The following is a 24,524-nucleotide window of genomic DNA, read 5'->3' as shown; positions in this document are numbered from 1 at the left end:
TCCACCTGGAATAAGACCTATGTTACATGATCCACATTCGTCTATTCCAACAACTCCATTTATAGTCTTCAGTGTCTAAGCTGTTTTATTTCACAAAGAGATTCAGTGAAAGGAAGTGAAATGGAAGACGGCGTTTATGATCCCCTTAGCGGATCTTGTGACCCTTTTCCGTTCACACAAAGCAAGCTCAATGATTTAGTTAGAGACTAAAATTTATATGAAGAATCTACTGAACTTCTTGCTTCGTAACTTAATGGAAGGAACTTGCTAGCCTCTGGAACAATTTTTTTTCTTGTATAGGCACCGAGGAAAACAGTTTGTACAGTCCGCAGCAGAAAACCTGCATCATGATCATGTAAGTTTATTGTGAAACTACACCTAACAGCCCAGAGAATCAACATAACGCCTAGGTGGCACGAATCACGCCAGGAGAAACCTCGGCACTCCTGCACACTTATTTTGGAGCAAAAGACTTCGTAGTTTCACAATAAACCTAGACATGCTCATGTTGCAGGTTTTCTGCTGCAAACTGTACCTTATTTCTCGAAACAAGATACTCTCATATTTTGCTGTGATGTCTGGTTTGCTGATTAACTTAAATTTTCCTCGCCTTTTATCTGATTGGAGGCTATTTATTGACATTATACATAGAAGAAGTTTAAATTTTGTTGTTACGTAATGGAAAAACCTCTCTCCAGTTCCTGTTACTCATTCTTTGTCATTAAGTGAAATTTATCGTAATATAGAACTTATTGTTAATAAAATTAAATATGAGGAACATCTGTGAGTGGTGTGTGGTAATCTCAAAGTTTTGAGCATTTTACTTGAACAATAATGTGGATATGTGAAAATGCCATGTTACATCTGTGAGTAGGGTAAATGAAATGAAATGAAATCTTTCATAGAGCACGAAATAACTATTGGGAAAGAAGACATTGGACAATACACAAAACTTTCAATCCGAGTGCAAGAAACATGAAAGTTTTAATTACAGAGATATTGTTGAAAACGTGTTACTTAAATTTCATAAATTGGATTGTAACATTAATCTAAAATTACATTTTTTACATTTTCACCTTTATTGGTTTCTCCAAAATATTAAAGAACTAAATGAGGGACAAACAAACGGTTTCATGAAGACATTAGTGATATATGCAAAATGTACCACGGACATTGGAGTGTCAGTATGATGACTGAATATTGTTGGACATTGTACAGAGAAACATCAGAAGAAAAGTACCAGAAAGCTAGGAAAGGTTACCAAAGATAGCATGCTAAAAAGAACTCAAATATCTAGGTTATAAGAACTTCGTTTATTTTCATTGTATAAGTAAACATACATATAGTTATGTTATATATAGTACACTGTATGTATAGGGAGTCCTGCATTCTCTTTATGGGGTCTAGTTTAATTTTAAACGAAATATTTTGGTGAATTTGTGTAACTAAATATAAGAAATAATGTAATAAAACAGTATACAATATTGGAGAAGAACCAAATTTGGAAACCTGGTTGTGTATATATATATAGGGGAAGTCAGTTTAATATGAGCAGCACGAAGCTTAAACCCACACAGTGCACACATACCTTGCGCAAGAGGAAAACAACGAAGTTCATAGCATTGTTTGGAGTTTCATGGATTTGCAGAGAGCATCTCAAGTTCGTTCGCTACAGTTGTTGTGAAATAAAATACAAGTTTATAGGTACGTAGAATAAAACAATGTAGCTTTTTGGAGCTATAGTTAAATCAGGGTAATGGGTAATAAGCTAAAATTTGGTATCTATGCGTAGTACAGTAAAACCTGCCTTCAACGGACCCTTTATTAAACGGAAAAGTGTCTTAAACGGAAATATTTCATGGTCCCATGGATTTTGGAGTAAAAGACATGTAAAAGTCCCTTCATTAAGCGGAAACTGTGTTATGCGGATAACGGAAAGCAAAATAAACATTTAATGTAAAATTCTGAGTTTCAGACTACATCGTTTAGAAAAGTTTTAAGCATCCTGTGAGAGGGTAAACATATACTGTCTGCGATAAATACTTCGTTCTTTTGTTAAATCTTTATGGGCAGTGTTGACCTTCGTCAATCACTACTCATATTCAGCTCCCACAATTTTTCGCTAATCCTACGTAGCATGTCAGCTGTCAGTCTTCTTTGTAGGCGTACTTCTGTTCCGCTTGTGTAGCAACTAGCGACAGCCAACAAAAATGAGAAGAAAACTGACAAAAAAAAGTTCTGGAAAAAAGGAATTGAGGTAAAGCAGAAGTTATATATCTCCATCACGTGTCGTGAAAATAAGGAGGAAAGCGTTCAGATGACTTTCAAAATTCCAGAGAAAGCTTTTCTGTGCCCTGAAGTATACCGCAGCCAAGTAGTAGCAATGTATGCAAAATATCCTGCTTAACTATTGGGAAAAATAAAGAAAAGTGTGCACAGCATATTTTGTGTTTATTTTAAGTTTTTTTTGGGTATTAATCCGTAGAAGGAAAAAGTACTGTAATTGAACAAGTTGCGTACATCAATATATTTTCTTATTATGTCCGTTATAAGCATATATATTCTTTTAACGGAAAGGTCTATCTCCATTAAGCGGAAACCTGTCTTTAACGGAAATTTTTGCGAGTCCCGCTCGATTCCGCTGAAGACAGGTTTCACTGTATATAATTTGTCATTGGATTTATAGTGAGTTCTGTCTGGGAACGCAACGCCAGTCTTTTATTCACTTCTTTTCTATAAACAGAGTTCTCAGCTACAACACGTTAAAATACCAATAGCAGTCAGTGAAATATGAGCTTTTGAATTCAGTGCAATATGGGCACACATATTTTTTTTTTGAAAGTAATGAGAGAAATGAAAATGAGGAGCTTTTGCGGATGTTAACTAAAGTAGACATTCCGTAATAACATAATTCGTAAGAACATGGATTACATAAATTCTACAATCTTCTAGTTCATAATTAGCTTGGATACATTTCCTCCATTTTCAGTCTATCACCCAACCCTGTGTGGGAGGGATGTTGACGAAGTCTATGTGTGCGGAGAAGGTGAAGAAGCAGATATCCATAAATAAATCTAAAGACAAATGGATAAAAATAGTTCTATTGAAGAAAACACCAGAAATGCTACGCCAAGAAAGAGGACAGGCTCATTCATATACTGTGAGGGAATGATAGTATTTGCCATATTTAGGAAGGAAAGTTTAGTCAAGACTCCAAAGGGGAAGAATGGATCACGTGTGATATGTGCCAAAACTGGTATCATGTCCTTTGCGTGAACGTTCAGTGCCCTGAGTTCTTTGTGATGCCTGGTTATTTACATCATACCAATAGATAGGACTCTTGAAATGAACTGTGTTTTACGTGCATGTGCAACTATCTTTTGCTCATTATTGTAATCATTTACTTTGATTTCTTTTTTGTGCATTTTTTGTATCTACCATTTTTTTGTGAAAATATATAAAAAAGAAAATCAAAGTACTCATACATCAAAGTAATTTTAAATAAGGTTAAAACATTAGGTTCCTGAGAACCTATGGAGTCTTATTATTTTGTAGCATTTTACGACCAAATCAAAGAGTCGTCCAAAAATGCAAGTTAAGTTCTAAGCATCAACTGCGAGAGCAAGTACCTAATGTAGTAATATATCAGAGACACATCAATACATATTTTGTTCTTAATATTTAAGCATAATTTTATGAATTGGCTGTACTATCCGAAAAACCAACATACGATAATTTTGCTTCAATGGATTTTAATGGAAGATGAAAAGTGAATTGTTTGTTATAACCTCTCAACTCAATGCCCAAATGCTTGTTTTGAAGCAACATATATAAATATAATTCAGAATACTTACTTTGCTGTAGCTTCTGGTGGTGCAACTCCGAAAACACAGTATTTTCCTCCTGGTAAGAGCCACTCAAAGGCTTCCTCCATGGCAGGGGCATAGCCTGTGCAGTCTACGACAACATCTGTCCCCCAGCCACCCTCTGCAAACCGCTTTTTCAGTTCGTTCGGAGACACAACTTCATAATCAGTTACTGCACAACATATGGAATATAAGAATTAGAAAACCCATATATACAATAATATTCAGAATAAGTCAGCATATGAACTTGATTTTCCAAAAACATAAATGCGTCTCAAAGTTGTATACTGTATATTGCTTTCACTTTATAGATACTGACAGAAAAACAATCAATGTAAGATGTTAAGATGTTAATAATTTTACAGTAAGACGCTAATACAGTAGTTGTAATGCACAAAGTAAACTCGTCGTTCTAATTGGCTAATAATAACGAAGCGCTGACATGTTAATGTTTGGACCTACTTAAAACGTGTGGTATTACGCAATCTTCGTTCAAAACATAATATTCATTTACTGTATTTCTAGTATTTGTCAACGTCATAAATACGCTATTAGTCAAGTTCCATTATGTACATAATTTTATGTTCTAATCTTACTTCAATGAATGTGAATTGTGAGAAAAATCTTGTAGAAAGTTAAATAAAGTAACTCGGTGTTAAAGAGCGTAAGTAACTACTGATAACATTCGTGAAAGGCGACAGACTAGTCAAAATAAAAGTAATAACTTTCCACAAATTAAAATATGCTATAAATTAAGACAAATATAATAATAAAATAAAATATAGAATTAAAATAAACTACTAATTGTTCCACAATATATTTACTATTTCCTATAGCTACTAATGATTTATCGCTTTCCTGATATATTCAGCTTCATCACACAGTTCAACATATACTATTGTAAAGGATAGACCAGATGCTGGTGGTTACAACAAAAGATATATTTTTTGCTTGATATGAATACTATTTCAGAAGTGAGCATAATAGCTTTCACATCTGACATATTTAGGGTTACAATATTCTGGAATGCCAAAATGCGGATACATTTGTATTAAGAATGCACTTTCTTCTATATTTAACTAATATTCTGGCCTAAAAGTATGTCATCATCATTATGGGTATTCTGCCATTATTGGAAAGGTCACTTGCTGCAAATGAGAAGTGTCCATGCTAAAAAGTCTTTCGCAAACTTCTTCGTCTTCACGTATGATTTTTCTGTTTTTTTTTTCTATCGTCCCTAAATGTAGTCTCGCCTCTCCCTCTCTTTCCTGCCACAATACCCTCTAGCACGTCCCTCGTGATACCATTCTTTCTTATCCAATGTCCCAACCAGTTTCTCTTCCTCTTCTTAATAATATCTAGCATTGTTCTTTTCTCCCCTATCATTTCTAACACCCATCTCAATCGTTTTCCGATTGAACCGGCTAATTCGTTTCATTCTTTTCCACATCCATATTTCAAAAGCTTCCAGTCGTTTCCTATCATTTTTGCGCAATGACCATATTTCTGACCCTTCGCCATTCGTATCCCTGCTTTTATTTCACGTTCATATTTCAGATCATTATTAACACAGGTTATAGGTATCGAAAACAAGTCACCTTTTCTATTTTTCCTCCCCTACTTCTATATTTGACACCGATCCCTTCGTTTAAATCACCATGGCTTTTGTCTTTCTAACATTTATTTTCATCCCATATTCTTTACAAGTCTTTCTCAAGTTTTCTATCATCTTGTTGATTTTCTCTTCAGATTCTTCAACAAGCATCATATCATCTGCAAACGGCATATACTTAATCATTCTACCTGCTACTGAAATGCCGCCTTCAGTTTGTAGATTCTTTTTCACTATCTCTTCTAGATAGATATTAAAAAATAATGTAGACGAGAAACTGCATCCCTGTCAAACTCCCCTTCTAATTGCAACCTCCTCTGTCATCCCCTTTCCTATTCTAACAAGTATATAATAAACAGCAAAAAATTAAAACATGTTGTGCCTAGATTTAACCGTTTAAATATGATAGAATGTTAACAAAACATTAGCTTAACCTAGAAGGGTCAGACTGTGGAAGGACTATCTTGCCCTCAAAATGAAGATATACCTGCATAAATGTTGACGTATGATAAATCGGCATATTAGACTCCCAGTATTAAATTGTTGCTATATTGAAACACTTCACTTAATAAATGAGTCAAGTATTTTCGTCACTTACGATGCCAATGAAAGAACAAGATTCCAAAACTATGTTTTCGGTTTCAAATAACGTGACTGCTAGGTATAAACTGAAAGACCAATTCACGTTTCACATGTATTTTCACGTACATTTTCGTACCTTCCTTATTTTCAGTACATTTATTGAAAGGTTATCTCTTGGAAATTTAAACACACTTCTGCATATATTGCCCATAATGAAAAATTGTCTTCCTTCTAAACTCAATTTTTGTACTTTTACAATGTCGCAATAGCTTACCTAATTTTTGTGTAATACTTCTTCTGGCTTCATATGGTTCACTGATTATCACATTCTTGTATCCTTGAAGATGGAAGAGGCAAGCCCATAAATTACCTATGATTCCTGCACCCATTATCAATATTTTAGACGCATGAGGGACGTAACCAAGCTTCTCCCAGCCATGAACTATACAAGATAATGGTTCACACAATGCACCTAAAAGAAAAAGAGAAGTAGAAATTTACTGTCATGTCGTTTCAAAATGTTTGTTCCACATTGAAAAATCGAGAATTTTAACTGGTTTTAAGATTATAAGATACTAGCATATATTACCCGCTTCGCTGGGTTGAAATGAAAATTTAAATGCACAACTCCATATCTCATGTGTTTAATACCCGTGAAATATGCTTGCAGTAAATGTTAACATTATATCGCCTGTCATTTATGTTAACCCGCCGAGTGACACGGTCATGCGGGTTGCATATAAATACGTTTATTTTTACCTATGATGAACTAACAAAGGATTTGTACGTTATGGACACTTGAATGGTCAATTATCTCAAGACACTGGTAATTAAAAATTAAAGTGATATGATAAAAACCATCTAGGGTCCAAATCCTAATAACCCCCCAAAAATGAAAGAAATTGGTTCAGCCGTATTAGCGTGATGAGGGAACAAAGGATTTGTACGTTCTCTTTTATATATAAGATTTGACTGCAATAGCTAGTTACCCCATGATTCTAATTCCGTTGTAAAGTTTTATTACGAATATACGTTCACCAGTCATTACGATTACTTACCTGATATCTAATATGTCCACATTTGACTTGCAAAATAGCAGCAATGCGGTTTGCTATAGAAACAATGAGACCTTTGTAGGTGGGTCAAGACATGCCACACTAAATCTGCACACACAAGTTACTTAATTTCTGTAAATTCTGCGGAGGGGAGTGATGAGCTCGAATCTGACATTCAGGGCCATCTCAAAGGTTCAGTTTGATTGAGACAGGGGGCCATTGCAATAATTAAAATTCAGTACTGTGCTTTACGAACCCCCTGCAATGTTGGCCTTGTTACAGTAAGCGTTTTCCTGTTGTAAGATAACATTACGAGTTACGAACATGGTATACATGAATGGATGTACGTACAAGATCAATAATGACCTGCATATAGCTAAGAACCACTATAGTGCCCTGCACACTCACTACTGATCCAATGGATACCATGGTCTACCATATGAAGAATTTTCAATTCATAGTAGAGCCACCAAATGCCTCTCGTCGCCCTAGAATGTCTGTCGTCGCAGCTGTTCCCCTAGAAGACGATGGATTTTGACCCGGTCATCAGGCCCGTAGCCAGTCGAAAAATTTAGGGGGGGCCCGGTCGAAGTTAGGGGGGGCCCGACCCAATCATATTATACTTCATCACTATATTATAGTTCATTTGCAGGCCTACCGTGAAACTTTTATTGGGGCCAGCCAAAGTTTAAGGGGGCCCGGCCCCCCCTAGCCTCCCCGTGGATACGGGCCTGCCGGTCATTGATGTGATGAAGGTAGTATCGTGATTCGTTTAACCATGCAACATTGTGCCATTGCTTGGTGGTTCAATAGCGATCGGCATGTGTCCATTCCAGTCGCAATCTACGACAGTTATTAATGGTACACGTGTAGGACGTTGGCTGATGTGAAGGCCCGTATTTAACAGTGTGTGTTAAACTGTATGCTCAGAATCAATCCTGACTGGTTAATTGTTAAATTTTGATGTTAATTATGCCACAGTTAGCGCTCTAGCCTGTTTTACAAACCTCGATAGTCTCCGACTCGGCGTCCGATATTCTTAATAAGATATGGCTGCCTCACGATTGTGGTTTGGTGCTGGTTTCACTCTCCTTTTCCAAACTTTGAAAGATATAACTACAGCATGTTGTGAATACCCAAAAAGTCACGCCGTTTCCAAGAGGCAATTCCCAGCAACCTGGCCGTCACAGTCTGTCCCCTATCAAACTCTGATATAGACTTCCCCCTTTCTATGCACAAGCATCACACTGACTGATAAGTGAGATCCTTGTCACCGTTAGCCAGCACTTCTATCCTTGACGTTTTTATTTTATCATAGATATTTCTGGGAATTACCGTCATCTGCGGCCTTAAACCCGTCACGTAAAAAGCACGACGCTCCTTGGCGAGCACACTTTCCAGACAAGGGGAAAGGAAGGAAGTGACCTGGGACTTGCATGTTATGCACTATCCCGGCATTTGAGTAGTATGAATAAGGAAAATCCAAGATAAACCTCACTATAGATCGCTGACCTGAAAGAGCCGTTACAACTTTTCGATCGAGTATCCTCACAGGGAATAGAATCCGAGACCGTTCGCACCATCCTGTGACTCTCAGTTAGCCCAACGGCTTCGTTTAAACTTAGCAGATGATTATAATGATTTGACTCATAGTGTGCTGTGGTCGAGAGTGAGGCAGAGGATCTTAAGTAGTTCAACTAAAAGTAAATAGCGTTTATTATTTCTGTAAGAATTTAAAGTAATATCTCTTCTTGGAATTTGTGCTGCAATACATAGGTACTTATCATAATAATAGTACTGCAATAATAATAATAATAATAATAATAATAATAATAATAATAATAATAATAATAATAATAATAATAATGTAATTGAAATTCTTTATAATTTAAATTTAATGAAAATCAAAATTCTTATCCTCTTCTCTCTGCATTCAAACTTGATCGAAGTATGCAGTATGAAATACAATACGTTTCATAATGATTCAAATGTTATAGCTGTTCTTTCGAATGAAATTGCGTTGTGTGTACTAATTTTGAATTTAACTTCAGTGACGTCTTTGTACATTATATCGATTAACTGGCAACAGAATGGGAGGAAATAAAGAATATACATTTTCATTAATTCGTTAACTTTTATTATTTCAGTTTCTAACGTTATATTTTGCCGACTTTAACAGCGTTGCTCCCTCAGCCAACTCCTACAGTATTTGCCGATAACTCACCACCTTCACAGCCTTGGGTGGAAACTCGCATGATATTGCACCACATATAAAATGATTATTCCTGTTGTGTTAAAAGTTTCATGAAAAACTGGAATGCTTATCAGGTTAACGACCAATAACGTCTACTAGCCGTTAAACTAGAGTTACATTTTTTTTTTGGCAGATTAAGAAGTTCTGATTACGTCATGAAATACACTACAAAAGAACAAGTCATTTGTTGCCTTCTTCGTGTGGTGCTAATTGAAGGGAAGTGAACCATATATTAGGAGCATAGAATATTTCGCAATGGAAAGTTATATAAAGGAAGAAAAGTCAGATTATCTGGTGTTCAGGATGAAAGATTGTACTGGATGTAAACCGGCACGCTAGCAGCAGCTGGCACTTTGTTGTGGTTCCAGTGACGGTGAAATTATTCAAATATATACTGTATCAGAATATTTTCCATTACAAGGTTAGTTTCAGTGATTGGACTGTCAACAGTTATCCATTTTGTTAAAGAATGATATATTATTGTTAGATTTTATAGCGAATTTATGAGTGGTAAGCAAGCAAGAGGCTTTATTATCCACGAAGAATGTTTCAGCCTTGATTCTGACATGAAAATATCGTGTCCATCGTCCCTCATGGTAAAGCAATCACTTCACGTAAGAGAGGTCTCTGGTTCGACACCAGACTATTTGAGTTTCTCATGGACATTTGTGTTCATGAGTTCTCTCGGGATTCTCTCGTTTCCTCTGATACTTTCACTCAAACATTTCCAATATTTCATAATCATTCCCTTTCGTTAATGATCTGTCTCTTTTAGCCTAAGGGAATAACATGGGACATTAAAGATTTTATTTCCAACATGAAAATTTTGTTTTCCGTTTGCAACAATAATAAAGAACACTACTAGTCGGAGGTGGGGTTTTCCAGAATTATTTGCGAAACTAAATAGAACGGTCGTTTGAACAAAAATTGAATCGATTTTACTTTTATTACAATTATCTTATCGTGTTTTAATGTAATGTTTATAATGATTTAAGATACTCAAACAAATGACAAGTAATCATAGCAAGTGTTTTCAGTTTTTGTATGAGTCGAATGGATAATTCAGTGATTATGTCAGTTCCCCTTCTGTCTTAAGACGTTAATCCTGTTCTTTCCCACTGTCCCTCCCAGCTTTACATTGAAAAAGAAAGAGAGAGAGAGAAAGATTAAAGAAAAATATGTAAAAAATATTTAACTAAAATTTTACCATATGTTAGTGGGATTCCAGTTGGGAGCTTATATGCTTCACGGGAGGGAACTCGACAATATTCTGCCCAACCGCCATCAAGGTATCTGCCAATGCCGATGGTTTGATTCAAGCTTCCTTCTTCACAGAAGTTGTATTGGCCTCGTGAACAATAACAACACTTCCTGCAAGAACTGGAACGGAAAAAAATGTTAGAAGTTTCAAAAGCTTTGAAATATACTTTTATCTTTTGACTGAAACATGTTTTTGATCTCTCTATATTCTTTTGCATCTAAATGTTCAAACTTTTTGATTGTTTTTGACTTTCGCTGTTTCTATTTCGAATTTTCATCTTTCACATGTTCTTTCAATAAACTTCTAATCATATTTTTTTTTTTCACGAAGTTGGAGAGATGTAATTGAAGTATGGTTTTTCCTGTCCAATCCAATTTCTTCATTATATAATTAATTCTTCAAGAGTAAAGCCTTCCTTGGCAGGAATAAATTGTTTGGTGTTCTTAATTGGATATCGTAATATCAGCAAGTTTCTCAATATATTCTTCTCTCTGCTTCTGCACGAGCTGAGTTGATTAAATTGTCACAAATTTTCTAATCTGACATACATGTTTTGTAACCTAATTTGTTCACTTCTTTCAAGCAATGGGGAAAACTTGAACGTTTTAAGATAGGATTTCAAAAGTCATACATTTTCCGTATTTTTCGTCCGTCGCCGCTTTGTCGCCAGGGCAACGAAAAGTCGCTACGCGTAGCGGAATTCCGCTACGGTTGGCAACACTGGTATAGCACCACATGAAACATGTAGTACAGATTAGCCTAATAATATTAAGTTTACTTTTCTTTAAGAATAAAAACATTTTTAGTTGTATTAGAAAAGACAATTTGAGCTGAAGACGTTGCCTACAATGTCAGCATATGCTCAACAGTGTCTAAGATGATATTTGGGCCTATATTGTTCTTTGTATCATTTGTTATATTAATGTATTTCACATTCATACTTTCATTTAATGTACTCCATGTTCTCAAATTTTCTGCGCAAGTAGAATATATCTCGCCGTGCAACTACAAAGTTTGGTTGATGTATGTTCGAAATGAAAAATTATACATTTTTTTGAAAATTTTAAAAAAGTGTTGCAACTAGCTCCCTCTCCCCATAATTAGGCATAGTTCAAAACCATTAACTCTTAAATTTTAATTTCTATTGCAGTAAACTTTTATCCAAAGATAATATACATCAGCTGACAAATCACATTGAACTTAACAAAATGGCATGGTATAAGTTTCGAGAAAGTCGATAAAAGCTGTTCTTGTGGCCCTAAAAAAATATGGCATTTGTTGTCAAACTGATGTAGTTAATAGTTTTTATTCTGGTGGGACAATTTATGTATGTACGGCGCATAAACTATATATTTACTGTTAACAGCAGATTGTACTTATTGTTGTTTGACATTTCCTAACAGACAAATACATAAAATAATTTTGGTATGCCAAACTCCTTAACAATTGATGTGAACACATAGCTCTTGCTTGATTTTCTCTTACATCATGTTTGACTGTTAAATATTAGTTTTAACTGGATGCAGTTGTATACTGTAGTGTTGCTTGCACTTCTGTCTTTTAAATTTTCAATTGAATTCGCTCATTTATACATATATTATACAGGGTGGGTACAAAATCGCTTTCCCAAAAACAAATCAGGATAGAAAAGAAATACGCTAGCGTTTTTTGTTCTAGAGCTGACACTACTATATCTTTTAGTTTGGCTGGGATTGGTCATCACGTTTTCGTAGTATTTTATTTAAGAGTCGCTTACCGAGTTATATTATGCCGAGTAATACAAGTGTTCAGATGAATCTCAAATCGACAAAGGAACAATTTGTTTTTCTGCTATAAGCTTGGTGGAAACATAACAAATAGCAGACTTCAAGAGACATCCAGGTGTGGAATCAGTATTACGTCAACCCATGAGAAACCTGAATCAACGATTCGAAGCTATCGGTTCTGTGGGTGATCTAGCCCGAAACCAGGGAGTACCAAATGTACGAAATGAAAGAAACACCGAAATTATTGCTCGGAGTTTTGTATCTAGCACGTAAACTGGAAATGGCATATTTCTTTAAAGAACATGTTAAAGGATTTAAAGTTGAAAATTTACAAGGCAAAGCTTCTGCGCACATTTCATTAATATGATCGAAATTGGCGTGTTGAGTTCCGTGAGTGATTTCTTATTCGAAACGAAGCAAATTGAGAATTCTGGAATCGAATTTTGTGAACAAATGAGGCCTCACTCAAGATGAACGGTAGCATAAAAAGACACAATTGTGTTAATTGGAGTGACACTAATCCACATGAAATTGTGACAGACTTCCCTGGTGTCACTCTTTGGTGTGATATTTAGAGTGGTGGTGCCATAGAACCATAGTTTCTTAAATGAACTGTTATCAGTGACACATACCTTTAGATATTGAAAATAACCCAGAACTTGAAAATTACCCTCGTTACGAACACGTTCAGTTCACGTGGCAACAACATGGAGCACCGTCTCACTTTAGTGTTGTTGTGAGGAATTTGTTGGATCAACGTTTCGATGAATGGATGGTCGTCGCTGCACGATAGATTGGCCACCCCGTTCATAGGACCTCACACCATGCGACTTCCCCATGTGAGACTATTGTCAAAGACGAAGTGTTTCAAGAGTAACCGCTGGATTTGGTAAACTTGAAACAGCTAAACGAACAATCATTCGAGACATTGGGTGGCAATTTTGAGTTGTGTTATGATAATTGCAAACCAGTGCTGAAGAGATTTACCTTGTACATTGAACATTGAATTGGTGGTCCCATATAAATTTTAGTACGATTTTATTATGATTTTTGGAGCTAGGCCATGAAACTCCTCAATGGATGGCATTGTTCGTACCATAATTGAGTGTAATCGACATAGTAGTTGCATAGACTCTGATTGTTATTATTATTGTTTTAAAGTGCACTTTCGAAGTGGTTCCATCTAAATTTTATTAGGTCCAATAATATTCTTCGGAGCTAGACCATGACTGACACTTCAATGGCTGACAATGTTAATATCGTAATTTACTGACTTCATTGTGTGCATGTTCATGCATAACTTCAAGATAAATGTACCGGTCTTGATCATTCTCTTTTGGTTTCAAAGAGCATACTTTCTTTCAGGTTCCGTATAAATTTTATTATGATTAATGGAATTATTTCGAATTAGACTATAAAACCTCTCAATAGGTGAGAGTGTTAATAACAATATGCATATTCACGTATATTTTTGTAACGCGTGGACCGACCGTATATAGTCACACATGTACCGTAGGCCTACCCATTTTATAGGAAATCAATGTCCTATCTTTAGTTTAGGTGTCTAACTTAAACTTATGGGGATAACAAAAAACTAGAAAGATAAAATAAACTTAAAACAAAAATAACTGACTTCAAGAACGCACTAAAAAGTAGAAAATAAATACTTAAAAAAAATAACTGACTTCAACAGAAGTGCTAAAAAGCAGAAAATAATAAATACCTGAGAAAGCAGAAATTAATAATAATAAGCGCTGGAAAGCTTAAAATAATTTATTATCATTATCTATAAAAAATTGAAGTTTGTGCCAAGCTAAACAAATTAATAAAAATTATTTGAATAATAATTGAATTGAATTTTATTGCGTTCAGTGACCATTTACATTGGCTGATTGCAATATGATATAGAACATGTCAATGATGTGATTATACAAATATTCATATCATACTAGAAACATAACTACTTTTACATATTTCCTAGATGATAAAAAACGATAAAATATTCTGGTTTCCTTATACGTGCATAAAAACTATATTTACGACTTAGCAGAACCCAGATCAGCTTGCAATTCCTCCACGCTGTAAAAAAGCAGTGATTTATCAACAGAGTACGTATGGACTATTTGAAACTTTCATGTTTGATATGAGACTTAATTTGATTAAGCAACGAGTTAAAGAGTTGTACATGTTTATATACAATTGTTTTCGAAAACAAGGTGGTATTATGAAGAGGAACTTGAAGATATGACTTCGTTGTCGTATTATATCCATGTTTGCCAGAATTCTTTTTGTACAGTTCTTGTTTCTTGTGGACCAAAGGCTGTTTCGCATATATACAATGATGGAAGTGGAAGCATATTTAGGTCTTTGAATAGCGTTCTGCAAGAAGTATAATATGAAGCATTAGTGACTATTCTTATCATTTTCTTTTGGAGTATAAAAACTTTCTTAAATTCAGTGGACGAACCTCAAAAGGCTAATCCATATCTGATTTTGCTGTGGAACAGTGTATCATTTTGCATGGCTTGGCACAGACTTCAAACTTTTTAAATAGATAATGGTAATGAATTATTTTCAGCTTTCATGTTCTTCTTCTTCTTCTTATTATTATTATTATTATTTGTTTCCTCGCGCTTTTATTATTTTTTACTTTTGCTGAGGTCGGTTAATATTGTTTATTTTTAAAGTTTTAATTGTTCTTATATGTAGAACCCGGGCAAAGGGTTCTACATATGGGCTGTTTCAAACACTAATGATACTTACTCATTCGGATCAATGGCCACCCAATCTCCAACTATCAAATGAGTTACTGCGGGTCCTATAGCTGCCACTACTCCACTAAATTCATGACCCAAGATCAAATCTGGCTCTTTGCAATGGATAGAACCCTTTCGAAAACATGAGAAGTATATTAAACATATAAACGCATAACGTTATTTAAGAAGTAATCATTGAAATATTTACCAATACATTTCTACATTTACCCTCTCCGTACACCTTTGGTGCACGTAGTTTTGGGTTCGATTCCAGGTGACAGAGCATAGAAATTTGAACGCCTTACGGTGGTTCGGGTTCTAACTTAAATTGTAGGTCGATGTCTCATATAACCTCGGTGCTGACAAGAGACGCTAGACTTAAATAAATAAACAAGAACAAGAAATCTTATATTTCTCCTGATATTTTGTACTGACACTCTATCTTACTATTATTATCAGTAGTAATAGTGGTAGTAGCAACAGTAGTAGCAATCTTAATAAAATGATATTTTATTTTATTATGGCAGTCGGATGATTTTAGACAATTGAATGATTGTGGAAGAATTGGTGAAATGAGAAAGTGGAAGAAAACTTCGAGAAAACCCACCGACACGATGTTGTCCACCACAAATTTACTTGCCCGGGGATCGAAGGAGGGACCTTACGCATCAGAGCTATGCGCTTTACCACTCAGCCACTGTGCCCGCTAGTTGACTTCGGTAATGATCACCATTTTTCAATGGTGCTAATAAGGGGATGATATCATTTTTGCTTCGGTATCTTTAAAACAACTAATTTTCACCGGAAGAAGCAAACAAATTAACAACCAATTAGCTTAAACACTTAAAATAAAGATCAGTCATATGGTGAATATTGGCTGGTTTAATTCAACGAAATTAGCAACTTGAAACAAAAGTAAAATTTATTGGTTAAAATTAATGGTTTTGAGTATCATAAAATGCTTGTGTTGCAAAGTTATTTTGCGCACGAGAAACAGGTTAACCCTAAAATAGCATGGCTTACAAAATTAGTTACTTGCGTAATATGGATTGAGATATGATTTACGTAATCTCCTCATATGAGTTAACATCAGAACTCGTTGACTCCTAAACACTGAATGAGGGAAATCACGGATTTTCATGCTGTTCAATAATAATAATAATAATAATAATAATAATAATAATAATAATAATAATAATAATAATAATAATAATAATAATAATAATAATAATAATAATAATTTTTGGCATCCCATCAATTATGCGCGCACTTTAACGAAATGACGCTAGTACCTGCCAAGGGATCGGGAGTTGGTCTGTCCATCTACCTTCAGTAATATAGGTACGTTGCGCACACACAGCAGTCATATTTCGCCCAGTATCGAAGAGAAATAGAGGTATCGCAGTAGCTTGTTCGTAAATGTTTGTTATATGACTTTAAAATAGGAAGTCACCGCACATGTCAGGTATTTGGGGAGAATGCCATGAATGAACACCCGCGAGGCATTGGTTCCAGAAATTCCGTTCGGGAAATGTGAACTTCGCAGTGAACGACTACATGTGTTAGACGACGAGTCCCTGAAAGCAGCCATCGAGGAGGACAGTGATCTAAAGTGTGATAAACTTGAAGAAAGGTTCCATGTTTCCGCTGAAACAGTCAGATTGCATGTGCATAGGATAGGAAAGTCAAACAAGTAAAGCAAGTGGGTACCTCACACATTCTCGGCAACCAACAAAGAATGACGAGGGCCTGTTTGTCCTTGCTCACTCAGCACCTGAACACACGTATCTTTGATCGATTGCTGACTGATGGAGAAAAGTGGGTCTTCTATGACACTCTCAAGCGTACCAGACATTGGTTGTCCCCACGTGACCCTGTTCCTCACACCTGAAGACCACCTCTGCACCTACGAAAGGCTATGCTTTCTGTATGGTGGACTTGTTGGCAAGGTACATTAAGAGCTTCTTCCACCTGATCAGGTTATCATTGCTGACTTCTACTCTCAGCAGTTGCAAATGGTGCACTGTGCATTGGCAGAAGGAACCGGCATTGGTGAATCGCAAGGGTATGATGTTCCTGCACGACAATGCCAAGCCACATGTGGCAAAGAGAACTCGGAGACCGTTCAGAAGCTTGGTTGGGATTAATTGTGCCATGTATGATACCATATTCACCGGACATAGCACCAACAAATTATCACCTGTTTCGACAACCACCTCAGTGAAAAATCCGTAAATGAGGAAGACTTGAGGAACACACGCACGAATTTCTTTGCATCACGATCACCGATCAGGGTTTGTGCAGCTGCAGGAACATTGGAAAAGGGTGTTGGATGCTGATTAAGATTACTTCGATACCTAAAGGTGCATACCGTCTACTGTATTCCTCTTTGTTCATCACTGCTTTAGAACACTAAAGACGTTTTTGTTACCTTGTAATAATAATAAAAATAAAACAGAAATAATATGTGTCTTTAGTCTTGAAAGAAGAGTTCAAGAAGGTTTTCAACTTTTAAAATAATTAAAAGGCTTACTTACATCAATGATATGGAGATCTGTTCCACATACTCCTGAATAGGCCACTTTCACGATAATACCATCAGGTGAAATGAGTTTAGGAAGTTGTGTGTCCACAAGTGACAATTTCTTTTCTTTTACATTGAATTGTAATGCTTTCATGAAAGCCATAATGTCACGACCGGTCAACTCGTGTAACCCGACTGAGACGGAAAGTTGTTAGTGCTTGTAGATAAGAATCAACAGTAACCTTGAAGAATGTCTGGGGCATGTAGTATATATGAATCGCTGTTATCAGAAACTATTTCATTCACTTCAATAAATATTAAAACTACTAAAATTATGATCACATTTTTACTACGTTTAAACCATTATTTTTTAAAAATTGGTTTATTATGCATTTACATGTTAGCAATTATTAAAATCTATAGGTTGGCCAAATAGTTTTAAAATAATTTAAGTTGTAGTATTAACAGTTTAGTTTTCTCACACTTAAATTAGTGTAGTGCTCCCTCGTGGCTATACTGTTAGCCCAGGGCCGGATTAAGAGAGGATTAGGGGGCTATAGCCCCGGGTCTAATGATGGACAGGGACCCCCACTCTGATCAAAATCTGAACTAGCTATCTAAAAAGTATCCATCATCATCATAAAATAAAATATAACCAACAATATGAAACATATTCCCGTAACTTCGTACTGCTTTCACAGAAATGTATTAGGTTAAGTCAGCAGGTGCCACATATTTTTTCTAGCCCCAGGTCTCCAGCTGGGTTAATCCAGCCCTTGGTTAGCCGGTGGTAATAGTGGAGCGGTCTCGAACGTTCGGCTTTTGACCAAAATTGTAACCAGTCGTTAATTCGAATCCCACTGAAAAGCATGGGTGTTTTCAACAATCCTGAAAGATTGTGTGTTCATATCCGTCTCGATTTATTGGAAGACCATGGAGGCATGTGTAAAGATATGGCGTTACAGGATTATTATTTGTATACCCTAAGAGCATATTTCTTATTTAATATTATTTTAATTTCTATTGTTTCAATTTACCGTATTTATGTTCAAAATGAATTATATTGAGTCAATTTGTTGTTAAAAGTGTTAATATTAGACTAGCCTCAATAATGCTGCTTGTAGACTATTAAAGAAAGGTTGAACGAGACTCTTGTTCAAGACCATTCAAGACTATTTGATGAAAAAGACGTCAGGACTGATGTTATTTTTGTCTTGAATTAAATAGTTTCGTTCAAGAGATTTCGTTTCGGTCCTGTTCTAAACAATTCAATTCAAGAGCATTCAGTAGCCAATCAGTGCCCGAATTGATTGCAGGAAAATACAAAACAACCATGATGGCGTCGAGAGACAGAGCGGCAGTTGTTGAATAAATATCTTTTTAGTACAGTGTTCCATAATTATCTGATATACAAAATGTGCATTATATAATAATAAACAAAAGGAAATATCCGCGTTGGAAGACATTGTTAGTATTTTTGTTGATAATATAAACGATTTATGTAGTTACAGTGCTTGCTTGCCCATGACTTGTTAAATTTTGAGACAATAATAGGTATATTCATTAAAAATATAAGAGATAAAGGAAAGAAAGAATTGTTGCAACTATGCAATAATATATGAAACAGGAGAATGGCCAAAAGACTTTCTGAAAACGATCATGATATCGATGGCTAGGAAATCGAACCCAAAGAGATGTGAGGATTATAGAACTATTAGTCTCATATCTCATGCAGCTAAAATTCTGCTCCGAATACTGAACAGAAGGTTATATGGAAGAACAAATAAAGATATTGAGGAGGAGCAGTTCGGGTTCAGAAGAGGCAAGGGCACAAGAGATGCTATTGGATTATTAAGGGCGATCGGTGAAAGATTTATAGAAAAAGGGAAAGATGTGTATGTTGTATTTATTGATCTAGAAAAGGCTTTTGACCGCGTGAATTGGGAATTGCTGTTGGGAGTTCTAACAAAGATAGGGTTGGAATGGAAAGATAGAAGACTAATAAGAAACTTATACATAAACCAACAATTAAGTGTTAGGATAGGGGAAGAACTGACTGAAGAGAGTGCAATTGGAAGGGGAGTTCGACAAGGATGCTGCCTCTCGCCAACACTATTTAATGTCTATCTAGAAGAGATAGTGAAAAAGAGCTTACATGATGATGATGGCATTTCGGTAGGAAGTAGAATGATTAGATGCATAAGATTTGCAGACGATATGGCGCTTGTTGCAGAATCTGAAAAGAAAATCAATAAAATGTTAGAAAAAATGAGAAAGAGCTTTGAAGAATATGGGATGAAAATAAATGTTAGAAAGACAAAAGCCATGGTGATTGGAACGAAGGGGTCTGTGTCAAATATAAAAGTAGGAGGGGAGAAATTAGAACAAGTGAATACTTTTCGATACCTGGGTAGTATTCCTAGTAATGACATGAAATGCGAACGTGAAATAAAAGCAAGGATAGGAATAGCGAAAGAAGCCTTTAGGAGGAAGAAAAGTCTGTTTTGTGGGACCTTGAATAAAGAGTTGAGAAAAAGACTCATAAAATGCTTCGTGCGGAGTGTTGTACTGTATGGGGCGGAAACGTGGACACTACGTAAAGGTGACGAAAATCGACTGGAAGCCTTCGAAATGTGGGTGTGGAGAAGAATGGAAAGAACTAGTTGGGTAGAGCGGAAAACGAATGAGAGAGTGTTAGAAATGGTGGGTGAGAAAAGAACACTTTTAGATATTATTAGGAAGAGGAAGAGAAACTGGTTGGGACATTGCCTAAGAAGAGATTGTATCATGAGGGACGTCCTAGAGGGTATGGTGGCGGGAAAGAGAGGGAGGGGGCGAAGGAGACTACAATTAATGGATGATATTAAAACAGAAAAATCATACGCGAAGACGAAAAGGTTAGCGGAGGACCGTGGAGCATGGAAGCTTCTCAGCTGCGGCAAGTGACCTGCCAATAAAGGCAGAATACCTATGGTGATATATATATATATATATATATGGGAGACCGGGGCTGGTTGACGAACTGCATATAACTCCTTCATTAATTAACATAATGAGCTGTTGCTGCTGTCATAAAAGAGCGACCTATGGATGCAGCTGCCACCTTCATATGGAATTTGTAACTTGCGGATTATGGCGTCTATTAGATAAAGAGTGTTTTTGCCAATCTGAAGTATTTTTTCAGTTCTCCGTTACATCACAGAATCGTCGCTACTTGGAGTACAGAGGTAAGTAATATAGCATTAGTTAGATCTGAACTTTGTTTTGATGGATATTCAAACAATAAAACGTAAGTGCCAAACAATTGCTGAGTAATTACGACTTTGTTGCACAACATGGGCTTGGGGTTAGTTGGCGTATAGCATTTGGGGTTGGTTGGCAAGTGCGCCAAACAACCCCGTGTGGAATTTTACTTCATTTTACTTTTATTGTTACATTGTTTGTTTTATTATTATGTTGTTTACAGTTTTGCTAATCTTTTTACTTCAATGTTATAGAATAGTATACACGTATTGGATTACTGTCAAAATTTAGAAATCTAAATAAGACTGTATGCCGGACTCTGAATTTTCTGAATAAACCTAATTTCAAAATGAAGAATATTTTGTATTACTCTTTTGTTACAAAAATAGAGGTCTAGCTATTGCTCTTTCTTTATTTATAGAAAGTAGGAAATAAACTGCATTTCTCGATAAGTCAGCTAAAACATATCTTAGTTTCTCTTAGCTACTTTGTGAGCAGCGGGAAATAAACCACGTTTCTTGATAGGTCAGTTATTTTAACTACATTTTGAAATAATATGAAGAATTAACCTACACCAAATCATATTAAAACTGATGTGGTTTTACAACGATAACGCTGTATATAATATTAGCAATCTGTGCCAGCTTACAAAAAGGGATCAGAGGCGAATTATTTGAGCAGTATTATGTATAAAGAAAAGAAAGACACATAGAGATTTTGAGATTTCGATTTTGTAATCGTTAACTAAAAAGAGAGTTGTTACTATAGCAACGCCGTAAATAGATGTACATGTACGTAGACATCTTGTCGAGAAAATAAGTGTCTGTATAAAGGTGTAGACATCTTGTTGTATATGCAGAAAGTTGATGATATACGCTTCTCATGGTTAAGTATTAAAAACCAGCTAAGAAAGTGTTAAAACGCTTGAATTATTTTGAAGATTACTAAATATGAACCAGGAGACACCCTTACAAATTGGTGCCGGAACCCGGGAGTTATATAAGTGTCGTTTTGAAGAATATTAGAAACGGCAAGGTTTCAACGTGACCTTAGTGTTATCATATTGAGAAGTGGCAAAGTAACTCATTCAGATTTTAAGAATGCTCTTCTATCAAATTATGAAAACGATTTTATGGTAGCGAATAGAGATGCCGTATTGCGAGCGAAGAATTACAATCCAAAATTATACCGGAGTATTACTCAATTTGTAGTATCTACATATCATGAGTTAAGATCACTAAATCCAAACCATCCGGAATCCCGAATTATAGCTTCTATTAGAATCTTATTGCCATTTAGACTACAACAGTTGTTAATGTCGGCACAGTGCATTAACTTCAACCATTCAATTATGCTCATTCAGAGTTATGAGAGTCAGTCTGCAATACAGAATAACAATAAAATGCAGGATAGAGGTCAGGGTAATTATGTATGTAATCAGACACAATATGCTTCGGTTCGTAATGTAAATATACAACATGAAAATGATTCTAATGTCCGTAATTTTAATAATAGAATGAGTAGTTATAATGGTACTGGAAATCAAACGCAACCTAATTATAGAAATGGAGCTAGGAATTTTAGAAATAACAACAGGAATTTCAGTCGAAGTAATAGTTACCGCCGATCTTCACAAAATCAATTTGCAGATGGCAGGAATTTTGTAAATAGGAGTCAAAATATGGTATCATCCTATGAAAGACAAGAACGTATACAAGATTGTGCCATACAATGTTGCTTAAATGAGCCCTTCGAACGTCTGGCTTGAACTGTCAAAAAGGCGTCCGATGGATTTGTATTAAATTGACCTTTGCTTACGTCTATGGTTAATATGTTCTTCAGTCTATTTATTATTAAAATGTATGTTGAAAACCTATGCAATTATAAAATCAGTTAAGAAAGTGATAAAATTAATTTATGGCAATTAACTGAAAATACTATTGATTTGTTCCTTATAGTTTTGTTGCAATTTCCTTTTATAGCATTAATTGAGGAAATGTTAATTTGTGTTTCATGATAAGAAATTATCTAAAAGCTTTATTGTAATACAAGAATATACTGAGTTTGACAATTTATGTTTTCGCCAAGAAATATATATTTAAGCTATTCTTGTTTTCATGTTTTTATTCTATTCAAATTTCATGTGAATATTATAGATATTTAAAAATAAAAGATCATAATTTTAATGTAAACGTATGAAGGTAATGACAGACTTATATAAAATAGATGCACCTTATTATATGGAAAGAATAAGAATAATGAATATCGAATCTCTTAATTTTTCAAAGTTTATTAATGTATTATATGATAATCTTCAATGTGTTTATATGTTCTAATTTTGTTGCCTTCTGACCCTGCTAATATTTAATATTATGAAGATATTTGTTTGTAAATAATGTTGTTTGTATATGAAGGAATAGTTAATTTGTACCCTAGAAGGAAACTACCAGTTAGATTTAATTTTTGAATAGCCTCATTCATAATAATTGTAAATCGTCGTTATTAGTATTGAGATATATTGATAAATATAAAAATGTGTAATGTTATAATATATTATACATAAATGGAAAAGTAGAATATTTGTATTAAGAATGATATTAAATATGCGAGGGCTATTCAAAAGGTAGGTGTTTCATGATATTTAACCCAGGATTCTTTCCTTCATAGTAGAACTATTATGGAAGTCCCGTCCGAGCGACATCTACAACGATAACGTTGTATATAATATTAGCAATCTGTGCCAGCTTACAAAAAGGGATCAGAGACGAATTATTTGAGCAGTATTATGTATAAAGAAAAGAAAGACACATAGAGATTTCGAGATTTCGATTTTGTAATCGTTAACTAAAAAGAGAGTTGTTACTATAGCAACGTCGTAAATAGATGTACATGTACGTAGACATCTTGTCGAGAAAATAAGTGTCTGTATAAAAGTGTAGACATCTTGTTGTATATGCAGAAAGTTGATTATGTACGCTTCTCATGGTTAAGTATTAAAAACCAGCTAAGAAAGTGTTAAAACGTTTGAATTATTTTGAAGATTACTAAATACAAACCAGGAGACACCATTACAGTTTGATAATCTTGTAGCTTTCAATGTCATAACAACTAAGCTAGAATGAAAGAAAGAAGTTTTCATATTTCATAATGCTGATTCTTTTCAATGTTGTGAATGAAAGTAAGTTCAAACTTCAAATACCCTACTCCATTGCAATATAATTTAGAAAAATAACGTTTATTTCTAATAAATCCAATTTTTGTTTGTTTTGCTATATTTAAAAACTATGCCAACTAGCCCCACAATATCAGCCAACCAGCCCCTTACTAGCCAATGTAAGCAACGAAACAAAAACAAAATTGAATTTGTTAGTGGAAACATTGGTCTGTCCGTACACATCCACTACATTGCAATACAGTGCACCATCTGCTCATAAAAAAGTAAAGAATGAAAACTAACCAGCTCCCGTCTTCCTATATATATGGTGTGTATATACAGATGGTGATCAGAAAAATGGGAACACCTGTAGTTGGCAACACGTCAGATGTATGGGTTGGCAGTGGTGTCGTGGCTCCCGCAGCGCCGGACCGCTGGTGGTGGTGTGTTA

The 24,524-nt window shown here is 35.2% G+C and overlaps 1 protein-coding gene across 1 annotated transcript in view; it reads right to left on the bottom strand.

Moving 5' to 3' along the window:
* LOC145662653 (uncharacterized) overlaps positions 1-17,900 on the bottom strand; it is a 37,421-nt gene extending 19,521 nt beyond the window's left edge. The window contains exons 1-5 of the mRNA XM_081728447.1: positions 17,690-17,900; positions 15,160-15,284; positions 10,577-10,749; positions 6,335-6,532; positions 3,855-4,038 (exon numbers count right to left, since the gene is read on the bottom strand). Of these exons, the coding sequence (XP_081584573.1) occupies positions 3,855-4,038; positions 6,335-6,532; positions 10,577-10,749; positions 15,160-15,284; positions 17,690-17,839 (830 nt within the window). The 5' untranslated portion in view covers positions 17,840-17,900. The remainder of the gene's footprint in view (positions 1-3,854; positions 4,039-6,334; positions 6,533-10,576; positions 10,750-15,159; positions 15,285-17,689) is intronic.
* Positions 17,901-24,524: the final 6,624 nt, after the last annotated feature.

The sequence above is a fragment of the Thermobia domestica genome, chromosome 10 (genome assembly GCF_964235325.1).
Source record: "Thermobia domestica chromosome 10, izTheDome1.hap1.1, whole genome shotgun sequence".
Classification (NCBI taxonomy): domain Eukaryota; kingdom Metazoa; phylum Arthropoda; class Insecta; order Zygentoma; family Lepismatidae; genus Thermobia; species Thermobia domestica.
The sequence above is the reverse complement of the archived record's forward strand: the minus strand, read 5'-3'. Positions and strand labels throughout refer to the sequence as shown.